Raw genomic sequence first — 21,118 nt, 5'->3', positions numbered from 1 at the left:
TAAACAAAACTAAGCAAAATTATTTTAAAATCATCTGGGAACTTTTTTCACATAGATTTTGTAAATTATTTAAAATCAATTAAAAAAGCTTGAATGATATCTTAATTGTAGTATAATGACTTTTATTTTATAGAAGTTTATCATTTCATTGAATTAACTAACTGAATGCTTTATGAATGTAAACTAAAATATTCAGGGCATGCCTCAGGTAAAGGTGAATGTTTTTACAACACACGCTCTTAAAACAGACTATTTATCATTCTTTGAAAAAGTGGACATGAAGAAACAATACTCTGTGTGTGGCCTACATTACCCTCATTTAATGCACTAAATACAGGTTTTTTAGAAAATCATGCAGTTTCTGCACCATTGATAATCTGACAGTAAGTATTTATTGAAGGTAAAACACTCATTGTCTGTTGTCACTATTTGTTTTAATATATAATCTTGCTAACCAAATGATCTTTAAGCAATGCAGATAAGCAATGGCATGCAAAGGGTCACTTAAATGCCAATTTGACTGTTTCATAAACTTAAGCATTCTTTTCCCATGACTATTCTCAGCTACTTAATTGAAAGTATTATCCATTTACAAACTTCAGACCTCCCATAAAAAGGCTCTCTTCTGTATCCAACAGACCATTCAAGACCCTAAGAACAACAAAAGCTAATAATTAAAGCCGCTTCTCTCACTCTTTAAAAAAACTCGAAAGAAGTGAAGAAGCAACTTATGGTATACCTAAGCAAAGATAGCCATAAAGATCTTAGTAGTGAACACCATAAAATCGAGGAGTCTCACTCGACATGAGACAAGACAAGATTAGTTAAATCAGGACACAAGCTGTACTACTTTTGTAATCTGCACTCCTACTAGAGAATGACAGATGCCACCTATGACAACAGCAGTGTAATAAGCAGTTGTCCTTAAATTACTGCTCTATGTAAAATCTCCTGAATTTCAGACAAGCACTGACTGTAATACAAATTCAAGTTAATGAATTTTTAATATATCTTCTCTATTTAAAGATGATGACTTACAGCTGGCATTGCTTATATTAAATTTGTGGTATGTTCCATTGTTTGTTTTTAATTATTTTGATTAGATTACGCTTGGAATTGTATGGACAAATTCAACCTCTGCATAAGCAACTTCAGTCTCTGCTGCGGTCAAAAAAAAGTTTCATCTGCATACAGCAGGAATGAGCAGGCCCTCTAGATTTTAAAAACTGTAAATCAAATCCATTTCAAGGAGGTAAGTAGCAAACAAACCACCAAGCTAAACTTGATAGATCAGAAATTGCTTAGAACTTTATGTTTCAGATCCATATTTTGGGAGATAGCAATATTTCTTCTCCGTACTTATCTGCCATCATACGTTTTTGTAACTTAACACATTTTCAATATTAATTTCATTATAATGAAGTAAGATTAAAGTATTACTTGACATTTGAAGCACGAGTGGGCAGGAAAGACAAACACTGTTGCAAGTTGTGTTCCTCTTGTAGATCTTTCTGAAACTCATTTGGTTTAATTTTTGATATCGCTTTTCCTTCCACCCATAGCACATCTGTGGATGAAGCCTAAGATGTTCACAAGCAAAAGATAAGCACAGTGTTATAGATGGCAAGCTATACAGATATTTTCATACCCACTCCACAGAAGAACAAAAAGCAACGGTACACAAGAAACCCTGATTAACAGAAAACAAAATTCAGTTAAACAAGAGTAGCATGTAACTACTGTCTTTGAGCAGTAGTTACACCCAGTAACAGTAACACCCACAGCTATTCAGGGCACAGGATACGCAGAAAAGTGTGGCAAAACAAAGTGTCCAGTGTACCCTATGATAATCAATAGAATAATCAAAAGAGCATCAAAATTATCACAATTCAGAACTCCTACTCTTAGAAGTACATGAGTACTACCTAAAATTTGAGTAGTATCTACAATTTGTATTTTTATGCAAATTAAGATAGACAAATGTGGTTTAAAGGATAAACTTTTAGAAAAGTTTATTCAAGGTTATGTTTATTCAGTACAGCAATACAAAAGGAATTGCTATAGTTTCCACCCACAGCTGATCATTCCAATTTATTAATGCCAATAATTGTTTTTGGTTTGTTTTTTTTTTTTTTTTCCCAACACAGTTAAAACAGACCAGATAACTGTTGAAAAACACTGTAAAAAGCACGCAAGGAGAAGGCAGAAATTAACCCTGATCTTTGATCCCTGTTCCACCAAAAAATTTTGTCATGGAGCAGCTCACTGAAGTCCAGGAGCAAGACCAAACAGCAAGGGGAAGGAACCTCTTAAAGATATTACTGTTCCCAAGGCATCTACATTTGTTTCATAAACTTAAACAAAATCTACAGAATATGCTGGAGGCCATCATAGTCTAGAAGAAACAGAAGCCCCTTCCAACTTTAAGCATTTGACAACTCTATTTCCTGCAAGATGCTAAACATCTTCACAAAACAGACTAACTGCAACCAATAAAAAGGATTCATCTGAGCTCCCCCGAAAATTTACCATACGTAATACAGCAAAGCAGGTTCAAGAAAATTAAAAGCTATAACAAAAGCTACATGAAAGATAGAAACAGAATACTGTGGAAAACCAATTGGGGAAAAAAAAAAAAAAAAAAAAAAAAAAAAAAAAAAAAAAAAAAAACCATTTAAATTCTGCAGTACTTACATCAAGTAGAACCAAATGTATTTTATCTTTCCAAGTGCCTGTCTTGGAAACTGCTTTTTGTTGTAACCTCACTAAACATATGTTTGATGGGTGTTGTTACAACAACACTGCTAGAGCATTACAGAAGTAGCATGTTGCCCAAAATAATACTGTCTAAAAACCATCACAGTACCCAAGTACTGTTTAACTAACTGTGAAAATACTGTTAGACAACAGTATATAATTTAGAATATGTAGTTTTAATATAGTCTTAGATATTATAAAAATTATTTGACATTGTATTGTATATTGTTTACACATCATTTAGTACCTACTTCTGTAACCAACAGATCAATATATATTATATATATACATAGGTGTGATTGTAGAACAATTTCTTACAACTACCTATGGCAAGCATCATTGTTAATTATCTAAAGTCAAGAACAGACAGTACAAATGATTAGAAAAATTTCAAATTGTAATTTCTAAATATTGTAAGGACAATGTCAAAAGAATATTATTTCTAATTTAGAAGAAATTTTTCAAATTACTGTTATCATTCATGCTCTTCAGCAGTAGCAATCTAATCTGTCTAACAGAAATTATTATGCTTCCCCAAGAACAGATACAACCAAATACTTGATTGTAGAAAAATGCCAGTCAACTGGAACTACTCAGACCACTTAGGGTTTTGCTTCACATTCACTATAGCTCCAACACAAAATGCAGCACCAGGAATGATGGGGAGTTTGTTATCTCCCTGTAACTTACTCTCAGAGTAGCCCACATCCTTGAGCTCTTCAGAACAGGTTCTTAGCTACCCTAATACTGATGAGGAAACCCTACTATTCTGGGTTCCTAAGGGTATGACTACCACTCTCTTTGCCTTTCTCTGTGCCTTTTGACAAGACACAACCAAAGCCAAACTACAGTCAATGTGAAAAACTGAAGAAGCAGCCGAGGCATGCAACAAGTTTCTCATTTTGATTAGATCTGTCTTATGACTAGACCTAGAAACAATCTGCTCTCCAATAATATGGATTTCTTGTTGATAGGAATCTCTCTCTCTCTCTCTCTCTCTCTCTCTCTCTCGTCCCCTTTTCATTTTGTTCCCTTTTACCTCCTCCATTTCAATACCTGCATCTGTCTTCATGTACCATATCAAACCTTGTGTTCACCTCTATTTAAGTTTCGGCCAAGGCTACTGAATATTTTTGGTACATAACTATCTAGTGGAAACACCCCCAATCTTGGTTGTTCTTCACATAATACATTCAGCAAATGTGGTAACTGTAAGGTAAAGTAATCATTCATATAGAAGCAGCAGAAGGAAGTACGTTAAGGTGGTATCCTCAAAACACCAGAATGATTAAAACCAGCAATATGTGGCCAAAGACATTTTTTGGTCTTTGTAACAAGTTTGTCCTGCCTCTGTAATCTTGGTATATGTTCTTTACTAGAAAAGCTTTAAGGGGTTGATATCAAATGAAAGCTCTTGTCATGTGTGAAACATCACATAACCAAGAGGATGTTGATCATTATGCCATTTTCCAGGAAGGCACACAGTTGTTAAATGTAAATGAGGATTCTATTTATACATTGTTTCATTCCTAATCTTCTCAATCTCATAATGAAAAGCCTTACCCAACATATGACCGAATGAACCTTAATTTATTTTTTCCTCTAACATTAAGCTGCAAGACCAGTATGGAGACCTGTATTATACAAGAGTCTTTTAAATGGCAGGTGGTAAAAAAAAAAAAAAGAAAAAGAAAAAAGCTTACAAATCCCCATATGCTCTAAAACATCAAAACCTCAAGCATGGGAAAACTAATACTATCTCACAATAGTACAAAGCCTGCTTACCTGTTTCATCTGCTTATTATATGTTAACAGCTCATCTGAAGGCTGAGATTCATTTTCTGCTACTCGAGATTCTTTTTGAACAACTGGCATCTTTCATGAGAAAGGGAAAACCCATTTAGGAGAAGAACATATAGCATTTTCTTAAAAACACATTTTTACACTCCCTGACAAATAATTCACTACAGTATTTATTATTTTCAATACTCTTTCATTGTACATGCATTTTATGAAGCACATGGATCACTGTATCTATTTTGTCTTAAGCCAAATATTTCTTCGATCGAGAACTGGATTTACAAAATCAGTACACTAACAGGCAAAGGGTTTACAATGATCAACACTAAATAATAATATATAGAGAGATTTCTTCTGAAAAGCTTATTCTACAAATTATACTTCAAAAATGTACAAATTAACATACATCAGAAATGTGTATCAATATATATGGATCCTTTAAAACAAATAAATCAACAACTCTAAACATTAAGCAACATCTCCAAACACATCTAAGCTTACAAATTTAAATTTTAAAAACAATTTGAATGCAAGACAAAGTGATGAGCATTAATATACATGAATATCAGTGAATGCTTTGCAAGTTCATTGCCCTAATCCTCATACTACTTAATAAGAGGGAAATTCTGCATATCCAGTAACTAAAGAATCAAGCCCCCAAAGAAAAGAAAGGAATAAGAGATACAAAAGGGATAGAAATAAAAATAAAAGTATATTTATAATTTATGAAGTACCAAAATGTTTTCAAGCACTATTTCCTTTCCTTCCCTGTTTTATCAGTTTAAAATATGATCTACCTATCTTAACAACTCTACAAGCAAATAGAAGTACAATTAACTTATTATATTTCAACATTCCTAGATAATGTAGAATGTTACCAGGCTTGCTTGGTGAAAACTTGGCAGGATTTCCTTGCTAGCTTGAGAATCAGTTTTTATTTCCTTACATTCAACTGGGGCCTGCTGCACAAACCAGAGGGAAAGATGTATGTATATATATGTATATATACATATATATACACATACATCTATATATGTATATATACATATATAGATGTATGTGTATATATATACATATACATATATACATATACATATATATGTATATATACATATATAGACGTATGTGTATATATATATATACATATACATATATATATGTATATATACATATATAGATGTATGTATATATATATATACATACACACACATCTTTCCCTCTGGTTTGTGCAGCAGGCCCCAGTTGAATGCAAGGAAATAAAAACTGATTCTCAAGCTATATGTATATGTATATACATATATATATATATATATATATATACACACACAAACACACACACACACACTATACTATAGAGTGCACTATATATATACATATATAGTGCAATTTTCACTACCTAATAGAACAAAACATCAAATCAATATTCATGCACAAATTAAAGGCTGGGTCTTTATTACATATATTTGAAATATACTTGAAATCAACATGCACATGCAGAAACAAACTTAGGGTGATCTTTTGAAAAGATTTCTACACATTTCACTCCTTATTTTGTGCATTGTCCAACCAGTAATCTAAAAGCGTATTTTTAATGCCTAGGATTTTTTTGCATGCCATACTCAATTCCATTCTAACAAAACATGTAAAAAGTTATTCTGAGTTGCAACATTGTTCTGCTTGCGTATTAGAAAATGAAGATGATACAAAAGGAGTTTTCAAGCAAAAAAAAAAAAAAAAGTAAATAGTAAAAAGGAAAAAAAAAACTTTACTTGCAAAATATTGCATGCACTGGTGATTTTATTTTTAGACAAAGCTCTAGTAAATAGTTACTTTTGACAGAAAAGGCAGAGCTTAATTTAAAAAAAAAAAAAAAAAAAAAAAAAAAAAAAAAAAAAAAACACCTTATTCCATATAAAACTTTCATAACTATGGAAAAACAAAGGAATGAAACCTCCTGGATTAAAATACAGATTCAGCAATACCTTCCCAAACTACGCCAAATAATCCTCCTTTTCTTTGCAATACATGCACATTTCCAGACACAGTGACTACAATGGACTATTAATTAGACTCCATCTTACCTAAGTGGAATTCTTTCCCCCACACAATTTATTATCTAATGCATGAATTCAAAGAGAATTTTTCACATATCCTTTCATTCAAACAGGCTGGATCAAAACCGACAGAGTAGGTAGATTAGTTTTCTATACTAATTTCCTAATCAAAATTATATGAACAAACAGTATTTTCATGCTATTTTAGACACCTGTACATGTTATGCAACTGCTTTTCTTTGCTGGGTGCGGTATTTCTTCTTTTGTTCACTCCCCATGGGAGAATTGCAGGCACAATGCTGTTCTGGTATTTTAACATAATGTGTACCATGTATATATGTACTATGGGTTGTGTGTTTGTATTAACAAAAACTAAGTCAATTTTATTTAGAAATAAAAGTGTTGAGACCACGGCAACTCTTATTCCCTGTGGGTCCATTCTCAAGCATTCTGCTGATTCTTCCCGCACTGATATTTTGTGACAGAAAATTTTATTGTGCCTTTAAAAAAAAAAAAAAAAATGCCATTTGAGTAGTCATAGCCTTCCGCCTCATTGTAAAAAACAATTTATCAATTTATGGATTTAAGTACCTTCATAACTAACTAAAAATGTTGGAACAGTTTCCAGTGATTTTGATACGTCTTTGGTATCCTTGGGTGCTGAAAAGAAACTTTGAGACTCTTGACATATAGAAAAATCAAGACTTTTTAGTGTTTTTAATAATTACCTCTAAATTCATCTTACCAAAAATTTTCAACTTCTCCTTTAATAGTTAAATGCTATGAAAATAATTTATTTCAAAAGAATACTAGAATGGTTTTGGTTAGAAAGGACCTTGAAGACCATCTAGTTCCAATCCCCCTGCCGTGGGTAGGGGCACCTTTCACTACAACAGGTTGCTCAAAGCTACATCTAATTTGGCCTCAAACTCCTCTAGGAACAGGACATCCACAGCTTTTCCAGGCAGCCTATGCCAGTGTCTCAGCACCATTGTTAATAACTTCCATATATTTAATCTCCCAGCTCCCTCAGCTGGTCTTCACAGAAGAGGTGCTCCAACACCCTCATCATCTTCATAGCCTTGTTCTTCATTCACTGCAAACGATTTCTCTCTTTTGATGATAGAAAGCCATCACCAATGTAGAAAAGACTCTGATAAATGGCAGAATAAATGTAGTCTTGATGTGTGATCATGCAAATACCCTAAAACACTCTTTTATCTTGGTGAACTTGTACAGATTATTTATACAGGCATTGGTAATCATCCTGTATCCCTTTGACAAATCTTGAAATCGTATGAAATTACAGTTTATCAGATTAAAATCAGTTTGTTCTCATAACAGCATCCCACCAGACTAATCAGGAGTATTCTCCCCTTTCGTTAGACTTCAGGGTAAAAAGACAGTCCATGAAGCCTGCAGTATTTCTTGCAACAAGAGGTGATCATGTGGTAATTATGCTAATAAGCATAAAGAACCAGGATACTGGAAAGTGATTGTTGATACAAATCTCACAAACTGCTCAGCTGGATTATCTTTAGTTAGTTACCTGTGTTAGTAACTCTGAAGAGATAAACAGTTTAGATTCCAGATGTTCCCACATGTATATCATATAATAAGCATTTCTAATTAGGCAGCTTCTTGTAACATCATTAAAACTGTATATCTTAAAAAAATATATATTTGAAGTAGTACAGGTCAACTGTTCCACAGGGGTAAAAAAAAAAAAAAAAAAAAAAAAAAAATCAAACGTATATCCAGGATTGGTAATGCAAAGGTAGGCAATAACATTGCCTTTGCTATGCTACGATTAACCTTATTGAGTATAATCAATAATACGCAGTTACAGAATTAAGAATACACTAGAAAAATCATAATATAAGGCTTCATTATTGTCACTCATGAACTTTTTACACATCCAAATAAATAGAAATCTCATTCATTTCCAAGAAAAGAATACACCTTACAGCACTTCAGAAATATATTTTCAGTGAGCCTCCTACCATTTTAGTCAAAAGAAAATAAATCAATACATGATCTGATGTATAATTTTCACGTCAGTTGAAATATAAAGAAGCTATACACTAAATACTTAAGATGCTATAAAGTGATGAGCAAATACTTGTTTATATTTGCTTGTAGCTAAAGCAAACAAAACTGTACTTCTGAGAGAGTACTAATATTCTACTGAGAAAGGCTCCTCAAGGCCTCACTTTCTGTTGAGTAGTTGAAGAGTTAGAGATGTGTACCAAAGCAGAAGAATATTTTGTTTGTTCTTTGATGGCATGGTGCACTGTACCATCATCCTTTAATAGAAACATTCAAATCTGATTCTATTTTTCCAGAGAGAAAAACAAAACAAAAAAGTATTTTCTTTTAGTTACCACCTTCTCATGCTCATCTGAGATACCAAACAATTGATCTGCTGAAAACAATAAGCCAACTAAAAAAAGATGAGTTGCAAACTCATCACTAAGGAAGATGAACACCAAGAAAATGTATTTCTGGAATGAATATAAACACCCTCCTATGGATACTAAATCCAACATACAACTTGATAACAAGATACTTCAGGGGTGCAACATGCCCCAAGGCAACAAAGTGACTCCAGGCATTGGAAATAATATTCTGATTATAATAAGCATTTCACTTTTTAACAGAAAACGTGATAGGAATAATTATTTATAACAGATTTCCTCCAAGGAAACAGGGCTAAGTACTAATGTCCCACAGAGCTGGCATCCCATTTCCCATGTAATGTTCTTTGTAACACTGTGGGGGAAAAAAAAAAAAAAAAAAAAATGCTCAGACTCCACAGCAGCAGTACAAACTCAGTCATTAATTCAAAATAAAAAATAAGATAAAGAGAATAAAATACTTCTTTCTTTTTTTAGGGAATAAAAATCACATTTAATTCTGAAAGCTTGTTTTCATTTTAGTAGTTCTGTTCTATTTCATTTAAAATAATATACTCCTTATTTCATCAGAGAAGACAAGTCTTGAAGCTCAGTCTAAAGCAAACAAGTCACACACAATAATAATAATAATAATAATAATAATAATAATAATAATAAAGAATTGCTAGAGTCCTCATCCTATTTGTAAGGTCACTTCAGTTCATAAGATGCCAGCTGTAAATGCCTTTAATTTAAAAAGTGCAATCAGTAAGTGTCATTCATATGCATTTTCCATAAATCCATATCTAAAAAAAAAAAAAAAAAAAAAAACAAAAAAACAAACCACTAAACAACTAACAACTGGACCAGAAAGTCTGATCACCAAGTCTCAACTTTTGTTTTACTTTAAATTTGATTGATATGTTTAGTTATCACAGTACTCCAGAGATCACTTTCAAAGCTCAGAGTGCAGTAACTCCCAATACAAACAACGGAAAACTCAGTTCACTTCAAATCAAGAACACCAGGACCTGATAGAGGCCAGATTTTGAAAATCTTACCTATAAAACATAAAATGCAATTGTAAATGAGTAAGACAGGGCAAGCAATGTAACATAATTACCACAACACTAATGACTTTTTTTTTTTTTTTTTTTTTTTTGTAAGTTGAACAAGAAATGGTTTTCCATGTCTGGGATTTTCTTTAGTCTTCTTCATTTCCCAATCTCCTCTGATGCCTTTCGGCAAACTTCAACCACACTTAACAAGAAAAGAGACTCAAATTATTACATTGCTAAAATCAGAGTAAAGCAATGAAGAGGGATTATACAATGCTGCCACACTGAGGAAAGGCTTCTCTCATTTCAACCCAAGTATACACCAGAAAATATACAGAGTAAAAGGCATTCTGAGTACCTGAGCCACACAAACAGCTCTGAGAACAAAAGTAAATCATAGGATGTAAATCTATTAGAAATAGAGTTTCAGACTATTGCTACTCAGACATAATTAAATCAGTTCTGTATTCTTTCTTGTCTTAATTTTTTTTTTTTTCAATCTAACCAATGACAATCAATCTCACATTAAAGAAATATTAAGGTACTGCACTTACATTCTGTGCAAGATACTCCGTAATCATAAAAGGTAGCATTTTAATAGCTGTAGGAAACAATTTCCATCATGATTTCCTACAACACAAACACATCAGTCTTCCATACGACTCCTTGCAATGGCAGTTCCTTCTTGTAAGTATTGCATCCTATATGGGTGTACTCCACCCCTCACAACAAAAGCTAGTATGCATACAAAGTATGATAGCTATTTTCATAACACGAGTTTCAGCCCTTGTGAAATGGTTCATTCTAACAAAACCATTACTCTTGCTCAGAGAAGACAAAGTACTGAGAGTAATTTACTAGTAAATCTAAGTTACTAGTTAACAAATAAACTGGCAGCAACAAAAGAGGCTACCCTCTGGTGAGAATCCAGGAAAGTCCTCTATGATATTGATGTTACTGGTGCCTCTTACTGTAAGTGAAGGGACTCTTACAACAGCTGATACAATCTACTTAACTACAATAATGAAATTGTTTTCTTGAGACTTCGTATGCCAAACTGAAAGGAACAATGCTTCAGGTATACTTAGTGCACTTCATCATCTCTTAGACTGGAATTGCCATCTTAAAAAGGGGGAAAGAGAAAAAAGAAAAAGCTGTACTAATCTATAAATAGACTAACAATTCCCATCCCAGAGGATTTATGTTTTAATAGATTTTGATATTGACTCATTTTCATATGTTAAGGGAATTAAAGATCTGGCAGAAGAAACAGTGAAGAATATTCTATGGTACATTAGTGTTTGCGTCTGTTTGTTTTGTCTGGCTTTTGTGTTGTAGGAGCTGGAAAAAAATATACAACTCCTATAAAAGTAATATTTACCTAAGACAAAAATATTGCTCTTGTTCTGGTTCACCTACTTCCATTTTTATGTTGCATTTCTGGCCAAGAACACTCTCCAGGAGTTCTTTGATCATCTGTTCTGAGGAAGATGGAGAAGTAGACTGCGGGGAAGCGATTATTTCATCAACAATCCTTGCAACCACTTTCACAGGCAATGCTGCTGTGGAAGTAGGTTCTTCAGGTTTGCTCTGCTGGAAGTTCTCATATATTTTTGAAGTGTCTAGTCTAGTCACATCTCTTACCTCTTCCAACTGTTCCTGAGCAGACCTCACACTTGGCTGCTTGCTTCCTTTTCTCAGCACTTGTCCCAATTCAACACATAAATCTTGCTGCTTTAGTTTTGAAATCTCTTTGCTTCTCTTCTTACAGCTTTCCCTGGTTAATTTTCCCTTCCTGGGAATGTTTTCATTTCTCTCTAAGTCTGCAGAGCTAAACTCATCACTATCTTTAATCACAGTACCTATTTTTTCAGCTTTATCATTCCTTAAGTTGTAGAGATTCGCCTGTAGCATACGTGCTCTATCCTTTACTTTACTAACAGTTTTTGTCTTCTCCAACAAGACCGGGGAGTTACTGGTGCAAAAATTAGATCTGCCATGTCTTGGCTTCTGAGGTGGAATTTTTTTAGCAGTACCTGCAAATGATGCTATTACTGGAAGTTTTACAGTGCAACTTCCATAAGTGGCATTTTCACTGTGACCTTTTTCAGAGCAACTTTGATTTTTGTCATCACTGTCTTCTCCCAAAGTTCTATTTCTGTGGTTCATTACCCTGTGATCAGAAGCTTGTTTTTTCATTTTTCTTCCGAGGATCTCCTTACTTTCTGAGCAATTAATAAGGAATATTTTTATTTATATTCATGGCAGGCTTATGTGAACTCTTTGACCTCTGGAGAGGATAATATTCTTAAACAGTGCAATTGACCTGGTGTTAAATCTTGCACATGCTCACATTCCTAGAAGCAGTAACTATTGCTATTTGATCTTCAGGCTGTCCCACTGAGATTCCCCACATACAGCCTGGTCCTGTAACCACAGCCAGCTCTTCCAGATAACTCAGTTCAAAGCGCTCACATTTTCCAGCAATTCTCTCCTGCAGTACACAACCTGTAAACTCAAACAGAAATTAGCTTTTATACTTCATATACCAATGCAGAACCCAATCCCTTTAAGAGGACTGCATTTTGCTGAAGTCTCTATGGATTTCATTATGACCACCACATAGTGCATATCACTAAGCACCAATGACAGTACCATTCTACCAGGGGAAAGAACTGAACTGTTGCTATCTTTGGGAGCATAAACCAGAAGTTGCACAGAAACTCCCAGCAGAGGAAGAAATGAGGCAGGCTGAAGCTCTGCACTTACTAAAGTAACTACAAAGGCTTTCCACTTACAAAAACAAGTGACCTCAGACCCCTGCGAGCCCCCTTCCTCCTCCTCCCCCCCCCCCCCACAGCAGGAAAAGTACCTCCCACGAGGACACGCCAGCAGCCGCGACACAGCAAACACATCCAGCAGGCACAGCACGGCCCCCGAGACCCTGTAAGACCCCGCCGCTCGCTTCTCCCCGCCCAGCGCCGCGGACGGGGCCACGCCGCTCCCGTCGTACGGAAGGACGCGCTCCGTAACCAAGCAACCGGGAGGCAAGAGGGCCAGCAGGGAGGCGAGCGCCCCCTACCGGAGGGGAGGACACCTGCGTGTGCCACGCAGTCACACACACTCCTGCTGTCAGAGGCGCGGCTGGGGCGCAATGGATAAACCCAGCTGCGTGCGCCTGGTTAACCATCACCAATAGCTTTGTCAGTTATTAGTAGGATAGGCTTCTTGCAGATCTTATGCAGCGTTAATGTGTCTGGAAGTCTGAAAAAGCTCTCTTAGGGGAATTGTGGGAATGATGGCACGTGTCAAAAATCACCAGGTAAAAAGAGCCAAAAAAAAAAAAAAAAAAAAAAAAAGCCAAAGCAAAACATAAATTAAAGGAAAGTGTGAAAAGTACAGGTCTACAAGGTCCTCACAGGGGCCCTTAGGCAGTTCACAGCTCCACAGCTCATAAAGAGGGAAAATGGGCTTCACAGAGCCATGATGTCTTGGGTTGGAGGGGACCTTTAAAAATGAACTGCTTTTCAGGAGTCCCTGGGCTGTAACACTTCACGAAATTAAGTTTGCAACTAGTGTATGCCTTTTTGATGGGTAAAAAATAAAATCTTTTTGTTGTTGTTTGGATCACCAAATACCTCCATGTAACAAGGGGTTGTTGCAACTATTGGCACAGATTGGATTGAAATAAGCCACACAACTGATTAAAAGCCTCCACTGATCTAATGGAAAAGTGTCTTCCATTGTCCTCTTCTTTCTTTGTGGCTTTCAGCTTCAGCTTTTTTCCTTCTTAATTGCATTCCTGGAGCCCAAGGGGGTGGCCAATGCACTTCCTGCAGACAACACGCCTTGCACCAGGTTTCATGACCAAATTTTGGCTTCCTGAGGCAACTAAGGACTTGTTAAAGATTAAAAACTCATTAGCCAGCCACATTAAAACCAAATTTAAAGTAGATTTTCTTCTTTTTTATTGTAGATAACTGATGAAAGCCATGTAACACACCCTAGGAACACTATCTATTTAATATTACTTAACTTCTCGTGCTCCCTAGCAGGAATATCAGAATTGCAGGAAGAGGAGTGGGTGGAAAAGAAAGCAGTTGTTCTGTGTGGAAGGATTCCCACTGCCTGTCCAAAATATTGGAGATGTTCTGAACAGGAATGAAAGTGTTTAATTCCCTCATTGAAGATAAACCTGATCAGCAGTTTAATGTAGTTCTGAGTCGAGAGGGAAGATCAATTCCAAACTAGTTACACAGCCAGTGAAGCCCCAGCAATTTGGTTTACTGAGAGCAGCTCCTCTCTGCAGGAGTCACAGTGGGACGCAGGAGGAAAAGCCCTGCATGTGAAGAGGTATTTGCATCAGGAAGTTCCAGGAAGGAGCTGCTGAATGGCAAGAAGTATTTGCATCAAAAGAAATGTTAGAAAGGAGAAAAAATCCTTAGGCATGGATTTCTTCTTCAGGTTAATAGCTGTGGTAAAGTGGTCGTGTGCAGCTGGAAAACAAGTATTCTGTATTATCTTACTGTGTCTGCTATTCATCAGCTCTGCTTGTAGTAAAGCAGGGACTGGCTACAGGAAGATGCAGTTAAGTTGCATGAAAGGTTCAAGCAGTAGTTCAAAAATGTTTCCTGTGCTACAGCATTGAGGTTCTCAGTTCTGTAGCAAAGGGAATTAGCACCCAAGGGTGGCTGATGACAAGTTAAATCCAAAATGTGACGTATTTTACCTGCTAAGCCCCACACATTGCTTAGCATTCAACCCAGGAGTAAGTATATCCTCTAGACCCTCAGCTTGAGCTCTGAAGATGACAATGAGCCCCAATACACAGAAATTAATGGAAATCTTTCTCCCATTTCCCCAGGTATTATTAGTATGTTCCCCTCCTTTCATAATCACAGTGCCGCTTGAGACCAGCAAGTTCTCTTTTTTTTTATTAATGTGAAGTATTTATTTAAACAGGTTAAGCCTCATCTATGTAGCATGCAAAGTCCAAAATTTAATGAGCAGATGAATCCTTATACTGAGCAAATGGATCTAGCTTTGGAAAACCTTGTGCAATTTTATTCCCTTGGTACACATTATTATTATTTATTTTAATTACATCTTACCAGATCACTAAGCTTTCTAATATCACATAAATTTTGCCATCTAGGTTATTTGTCCATAAATGTTACAGAGAATTGTGGTTTTTTTTTTCTTTCTAGGAAGAAAAGCAGTTATTAAAAATTGTTTTTGTTGGTTGGAAAAAGGTCAGAAAGCAGCTTCTTTTCTCATTTATCATCTGAGTCCGCACCCCGGTGCACACATTTGCCATAATACAATTTCAAGCTGGAGTGAAACATTGATGGCATTGTCCCTCAGGCTTTGGAAGGACGCAGACATGAAATCAGGAGTAAGCACTGTGCTCTCTGGAAGCCATCTTGATCTTGGCAGTTGTGAATAAGGGGAAGAAAGCACATGAAATATGCACAACCTGGTATGTGCTGCCCAGCAATGCCAGAAAGAGTTCCTGTGAAGCTAAATAGCAATCACTTAAAGGAAAGGCAAGTAAGGGCAGAATTACGTTGTTAGTTCTGTGGCTTACACCCAGATAGCCACTAGAGGCTGGGCCTCACCTTAACATCCAGCTGCAGCTGGCTGTGAAAACTTTTTCACCTGAAAAAGCATAAATTCTCAGCAGCTCTGCTGGGTGCTCTTGATCTCCCTTTGGTACAGCCAAAGCATGCCCTGCCTCAAAAGGAGACTCACTCATTCAAGGCTATTTATCAGTGTCCAGTATACCATTTCAGAGACCAGGAACTCAGATTATGGGTTACTGCTTGCTCTTTAAGGGCATCAACATCTTTGTTTTAATGTTTCCAACACATATATGTATAAAAATGGCCATAAATACGCAGAGAAAATCAAATGATTATCATCTAAAATACCGATCAGTGAAGTATTGCCACTGTGGACACAGAACAAACTTTTATGACAATTACACTGTAGGAACAATAATCTGCAGCAGAACAATGGAGTAAAGATGTAGGTAGCAAACAATCTCTTAGATCAGACAGTGTCAATACTGAAAAGGCTTTTGATTAGTCGCAAGAGTTTGATCCAGCTGAGCTGAAGAAAACACCTTTTTTTTTTTCGGTGATCAATCCATGCTGAATCCCTTGAGCAGTAAGCACAAGCATAGAAAGGTTTTGCAGAATTAGTATTATAAATCATACATTCAATCCCTCTGTGAGTGTTGAAAGCATCGTCATGCTTCTAATCACTATATCCTCTCTTTGACGCATTACAAATACGCACACCCAGCCCCTACTAATCTCCATTGTGATTGTGTGATATCTGTACTTGCTGGTACTAAGCCAGAAGAAGTAGTTAAATTTTTTCTTCCTCCTATGATTTTGAGCTTTGCTTCCCCCCACACAATTGAAAGACTTTGTTTAAATAATGATGTTTCCCTTATAATTCAAAATAAAATGCAGTAAGAAGATGGAAACAAGATGAAACCTTTTCATTTTCAACTATACTTGAAATGATAAAATCAGGTTGTCTTGAGTGATCATGAATCCCAGGTTTATTTTTTGGTATGATGATACTGTAATATTTTCAGTTATGTGCCATTTTATTATAGAGCCCAAGAGAAATTACATGAGTTTTTTCTAGCAGCCCATCACTCACAGCCTTTATTATAGGCACAAGGTCAGAGGCACTCCTGGCTTTAAAAAGGGCTGTAAGCAATAAACAGAGAAATTACAGCAAAGCACCTGCCGAAGTCTTTGTTGGGTTCAGCCCTTTACTTGCTTTAGTTCTAAAATTTGACCATATTATCTCTGTTCTCCATTGTCTTTCAGTTAATACTAGAAAACAGCAGGTTTTCCAGACCCCTATTCCTGTCCAACTCCTCTTTTCTCGTAGGACAGCAGCTTGACTGTGGATATATAGAAAGATACAAGTCTGTGTGTTTGTAGATCTCGTAGGTTTCACAGCTGGAGTATCAGCATTGGGGAACATAGAAATCCCATTTAATCACAAGAAAAATTTTCACATCTGCTCTATTTCTTCAGCAAAAGGACATGTCCTCCAAGGGGTGAAAAGAGAGATCTGCAGAGGCTGAAGTTTCTGTTGTATCTAAGGGAAAGGTTAAAAAAAAAAACACAGAGCGAGTAGTGAATGGAATATTCCTTGGTATTGATCCTGAAAAAAGGCAAAAGATTGTAAGTTCAACAGATAACAAGAAAGCCACCTTCATCTAGCAATGAAATTATTGGGCTGGAAGACTAAGTTTCTCTTTGGAGGAGATGAAGGAAAGCAGCGCTGGATTCTCTCCCAGTCATCCTACCTTAAGTTACTACCTAAAAAGGAGTAACCCTGAAACCACATGAACTTCAGGAATATTCTGACACCTGCCTCATTGCCTGGGAAAGGGTGGAGGAGGAATGAATTGCATCTGCCCAACCTGGCTCTCCTTGTCTCGCCAGTAGTTGCACAGAGATCAGAGTCTGTGTGGAGGCAGAAGGGAAGGCATGTGATGAGAAAAGTGACCTTCCTGTTGCCATTGCTTTAAATCTGCTCAGCAGGAAGATTCGCCCCCAAAATGCCTGAAGAGCAGCTGAAGTTCAGACCAACTGCTGGGTGAGCCAGCCACTCTCCAAACTGCTGAACAACCGCTGCTCCTGAGGAGTCCCAAAACGCTTCTGAATCCAGATCACCCTCTACTTTCCCATAGAAGTGAGTTGACTGTCCTATTTTACAAGTCTTGCTTATGATTTCATGCTGTTTAGAGTCTCACTTTCAACATAAAATGTACAACTATCGGACATTGTTACATAGAGCCTCTATGCATCCTTTTTCAGGGCAGATATCATGCATGTCCCATGAAGGAGAAAATGGCCAAAGTGTTTCTGTATGTATGTGATCACACACTGCCACATATCCCACAGTTTCTGGGTGTCCTTGTTAACGCAGCTCAAAAAAGGTGCAGTTAATACAGACAGAACTAATTTGTGTTCTAAGAAGTGCAAGCCAAGTAACACTGCAGAACTGCTCCCTGGGGAGGACTTTAAGTAAGCCAGCCTTGATTTTATACATTTGATTCTTCAGAGCTGAAGGCAGTCAAGGAAGCTATTTATAGTGGATACTGCTCTCTATCTTCTGTAAAACTACTGTAGACAAAGAGAAGGGAAAATAATCTTTTATTTCATTTATTTATTTTTTGGTAAGGAAAATGGGGGGGAAAAATTAAAAATGTGGTGCTAAATCCAAGTTGCGAATTCAATCTTCTGCATAGGAAGGTCAGTTTGCAGAAGAACTGATGTGTTTCTGTTGACGTGAATATCCCAAGTCGCTGATCAGCTCTGCATCAGTTGACCAGTACAGCAATATTTGGCTTATATCAGGGAAACAGATATTCTCCCAGAGAACTCATCACAGTGTTTGAAGATTCATGGGGTATGAAAATACCTTTTGTTCAATCAGCAAATAATATTGGAAAAGATGGACAGACAGTGGTCCACGAAGTCACTGTCCCAGCTCTAGGTTCTACACAAAAGTGTGTCTCCTCCCAAGGTTTGTTTCTGATACTGGTTTATGTAGATTAACTGTGCAGGCTTTGATTTCTTTATTCCTTATATTTATGTTGCAGAAGTCTGTGTATGTTTTATTTTAAAAAATTGTTTAAAAAATTAATTTTTCTATTCAGGTGAAACTCTACAAACTGGGTGCCATTGAAGTAGATTTGTTTATCTGTGTGTAGTCCCATCTCCTCTGATACTGCTTCTTTTGTGCTGTATTACTGCAGTTACTTTGAAACAAAATATGGTTTTTAAAAAATTTGCAAACAAAAATTTCAGAAAGGGACAGTGGCTGCATCAGAATTGGCACACTGATTAAAATAAGCATCAGAAGCATTGCCACTCGTGTTTCAGGAAATATAACATAAATAATACACCCACTAATTGAAATGCATACAATATGGCTGTTCTTGATTCAAGTGAGAAGCATGAAATGCATTTATTTTTATGAAGAGTAAAACAGACTTTGCCAACAACACACAGCAGGGTGGGCATCCTGCTTGCTCAACTTCTGCAAGCCCACAGCCAGCCCTATTAACAAAAATGAAGTGACTGAATACACCGGGGTGTGATTTACCCGCTTAAGAACTATATTGCTGCACTGAAGAAAAAAGTAAACCAAACCCAGGGACTTCCTTACTCTGAATGCTGTGGCCGTCGGACAGTAGGTTATATGTAGCTTTTCAATTCGTTATTTGTGCTTCTTTCTCCTTTAACTGGGCTGTGATATATGAGGGCTTTTGGGTGTAGGCAACATATTTTTTTCCATGTCAGGAGTGTATCAAGTCGCTACCTGTGTGCTGAATGATGCCTGAAAAAAAGAAACGTAATGAATGTTAAGGAAATGTAACGAAAAATAAAAAGAGAGAAAAATAAAAAGAAATGAAATAAATTGAAACAGAGTAATAACATAATAGATAACAAAGATAAATAAAATGAAACAAATCAAAATCCAGCAGCGTCAAGTCGCTGCTGCAGCGTCCTCGGGGCCTCGTGGAAGGCAACGTGCTCCATGCATAAGACCCCGGGCGCCCCGGTACGAGTGGGAGCTCCGTACCGGCGCTGCTGTGGCCGAAGAGTGGCCCCGCTGCTCAGGGAGGGCGAAGAAGGGGAGGCAAAGGCCGGCGGGGACTGCACGGTGCGTCCCTCGGTGCGGGGCTGCCGCCGGCCGCCGCCGCCGCTGACAGCGTCCAGGGGCTTTCATCCGGCTGCGAGCACCGATCGCACGCGATTCCTGTGTTCACTTTTACGTGGGGGGGGGATTCCAGATCGGAAACGGGTGGAACGGGAATTTCCTACTGCCGGGAGGGATGGGTGGGTAGGAGTCAGAGCCGGGGAAACGGAAAGGCGTCCGGACAGAGATGAACAGGGAAGGCATTCTGATGCAGTCTCGCGGTTCCTTCCCGAGGTTGAAACCTGCCCCGCACGGACGCTGCCGAGAGGTTCCCGTCCACTGGAAATAATCAAGCAAGACCCTACAAGTTGAACTAAGAGCTGCCTCTTCCAGAGGAAAAGGAGCTCTTACGCAGGAGCGGATTGAAGTAGCGCTGTCCCATCCGCCCCATGAAGTCAAAATGATAGTTGTCGCCTATTCCCTCTCCCATTCCACGAGTGGGTCAGTGCCCGAGCAGCGCGGGGCCGGGTCTCCCGGTTTGTGCGGAGATCTTGCAATGTGCCGGCCCTGATGCCATCCCACGGCCAAAAAAAAATGTAGCAGGTACAGCTTGATGAGAAACCGACAAAACGGCATTGCTCTAACGAGATTCGGGGAAAGGCTCTGGGGCCGCGATTACTGTTCTAACGGCTAGAATGGCAGAAGTCTTTCTATGTCCTCCATCCCCGCAGAGCCCTGCTCTCCCCTCCCCTCGGGGGCTGCGGAAGGATACAGTCCCGTCGCGCCGGTGTCCCCGCGCATCCCTCACAGCGCTGAGCCCCGGCCCGACGGGAAGCACCGCACCGCCGCGCTCCGCTGCTGCGCACACGGGAGGCTTCTGGCCGCCGGGGTTGGGAGGGGGATTTCCAGGACCGGCTGTCACTGCCTGAGGCGCACTGATCCATCTGTGCAATAAGCTGAAACGCTCTCTTCTAAGAAGATAACAGACCGCCTGCCTGAGTCTCACCTTCAGTGGCAACGTTAGGAGCAGGAAGCCGCGGCCGGACAACAGGAGGCGCTGCGGCTTTGCACAACCCCGGCTTCCGCGCACCGCTCGGCACTGCTCAGCACGGCACTGTCAGCGCGACTCAGCGTGTGCCCCAGCGTAGAGCTACGTGCCGCCCGTGGGGTCCGTGCCTGCTGCCCTCCCGGCACACGGCGAGCCCTGAACAGGCTGCCCGCGTCCCGCCGGGCGTTGCTCTCGCGGGGCCGTGTTGGGAAGCGGCAGCACCGCCCCGAGGTCACCCTGCGGCGGGCAGCGGGCTGCCGGAGCCCTCCCTCCCTTTGGGAGGCTTTGAACGGAGCCGGAGCACCGGGCTGAGCGAGCCGGTAC

At 38.2% G+C, this 21,118-nt stretch overlaps 1 protein-coding gene and 1 long non-coding RNA gene across 6 annotated transcripts in view; both read right to left on the bottom strand.

Annotated features, from left to right (window-relative positions):
• The window catches only part of TTC6 (tetratricopeptide repeat domain 6), a 54,593-nt gene extending 41,582 nt beyond the window's left edge, over positions 1-13,011 (bottom strand). Inside the window, exons 1-4 of one of the 2 annotated variants that reach the window (XM_042814977.1) lie at positions 12,938-13,011; positions 11,710-12,573; positions 4,543-4,632; positions 1,441-1,580 (exon numbers count right to left, since the gene is read on the bottom strand). In XM_042814977.1, coding sequence (XP_042670911.1) covers positions 1,441-1,580; positions 4,543-4,632; positions 11,710-12,264 — 785 coding nt within the window. In that variant the 5' untranslated portion in view covers positions 12,265-12,573; positions 12,938-13,011. Of the gene's footprint in view, positions 1-1,440; positions 1,581-4,542; positions 4,633-11,709; positions 12,574-12,937 lie in introns of those variants that run through there. The other variant, XM_042814979.1, reaches the window with a different exon arrangement.
• Positions 13,012-18,237: 5,226 nt separating this feature from the next.
• On the bottom strand, positions 18,238-20,877 carry LOC122157894. Of its 4 annotated transcripts, XR_006168049.1 has the most exons (3): positions 20,753-20,877; positions 19,690-19,930; positions 18,238-19,443 (listed from the first exon to the last, which is right to left on the bottom strand). It is a non-coding gene; the product is annotated as an uncharacterized LOC122157894 (long non-coding RNA). The 4 variants fall into 4 exon arrangements; XR_006168048.1 differs by lacking the exon at positions 19,690-19,930; XR_006168050.1 differs by lacking the exons at positions 19,690-19,930; positions 20,753-20,877 and adding an exon at positions 20,519-20,746.
• Positions 20,878-21,118: the final 241 nt, after the last annotated feature.

The sequence above is a fragment of the Centrocercus urophasianus genome, unplaced genomic scaffold (genome assembly GCF_019232065.1).
Source record: "Centrocercus urophasianus isolate 14NV4802_14NV808 unplaced genomic scaffold, USGS_Curo_1.0 seq_14, whole genome shotgun sequence".
Classification (NCBI taxonomy): domain Eukaryota; kingdom Metazoa; phylum Chordata; class Aves; order Galliformes; family Phasianidae; genus Centrocercus; species Centrocercus urophasianus.
This window is presented reverse-complemented; position numbering and strand designations above follow the sequence as displayed.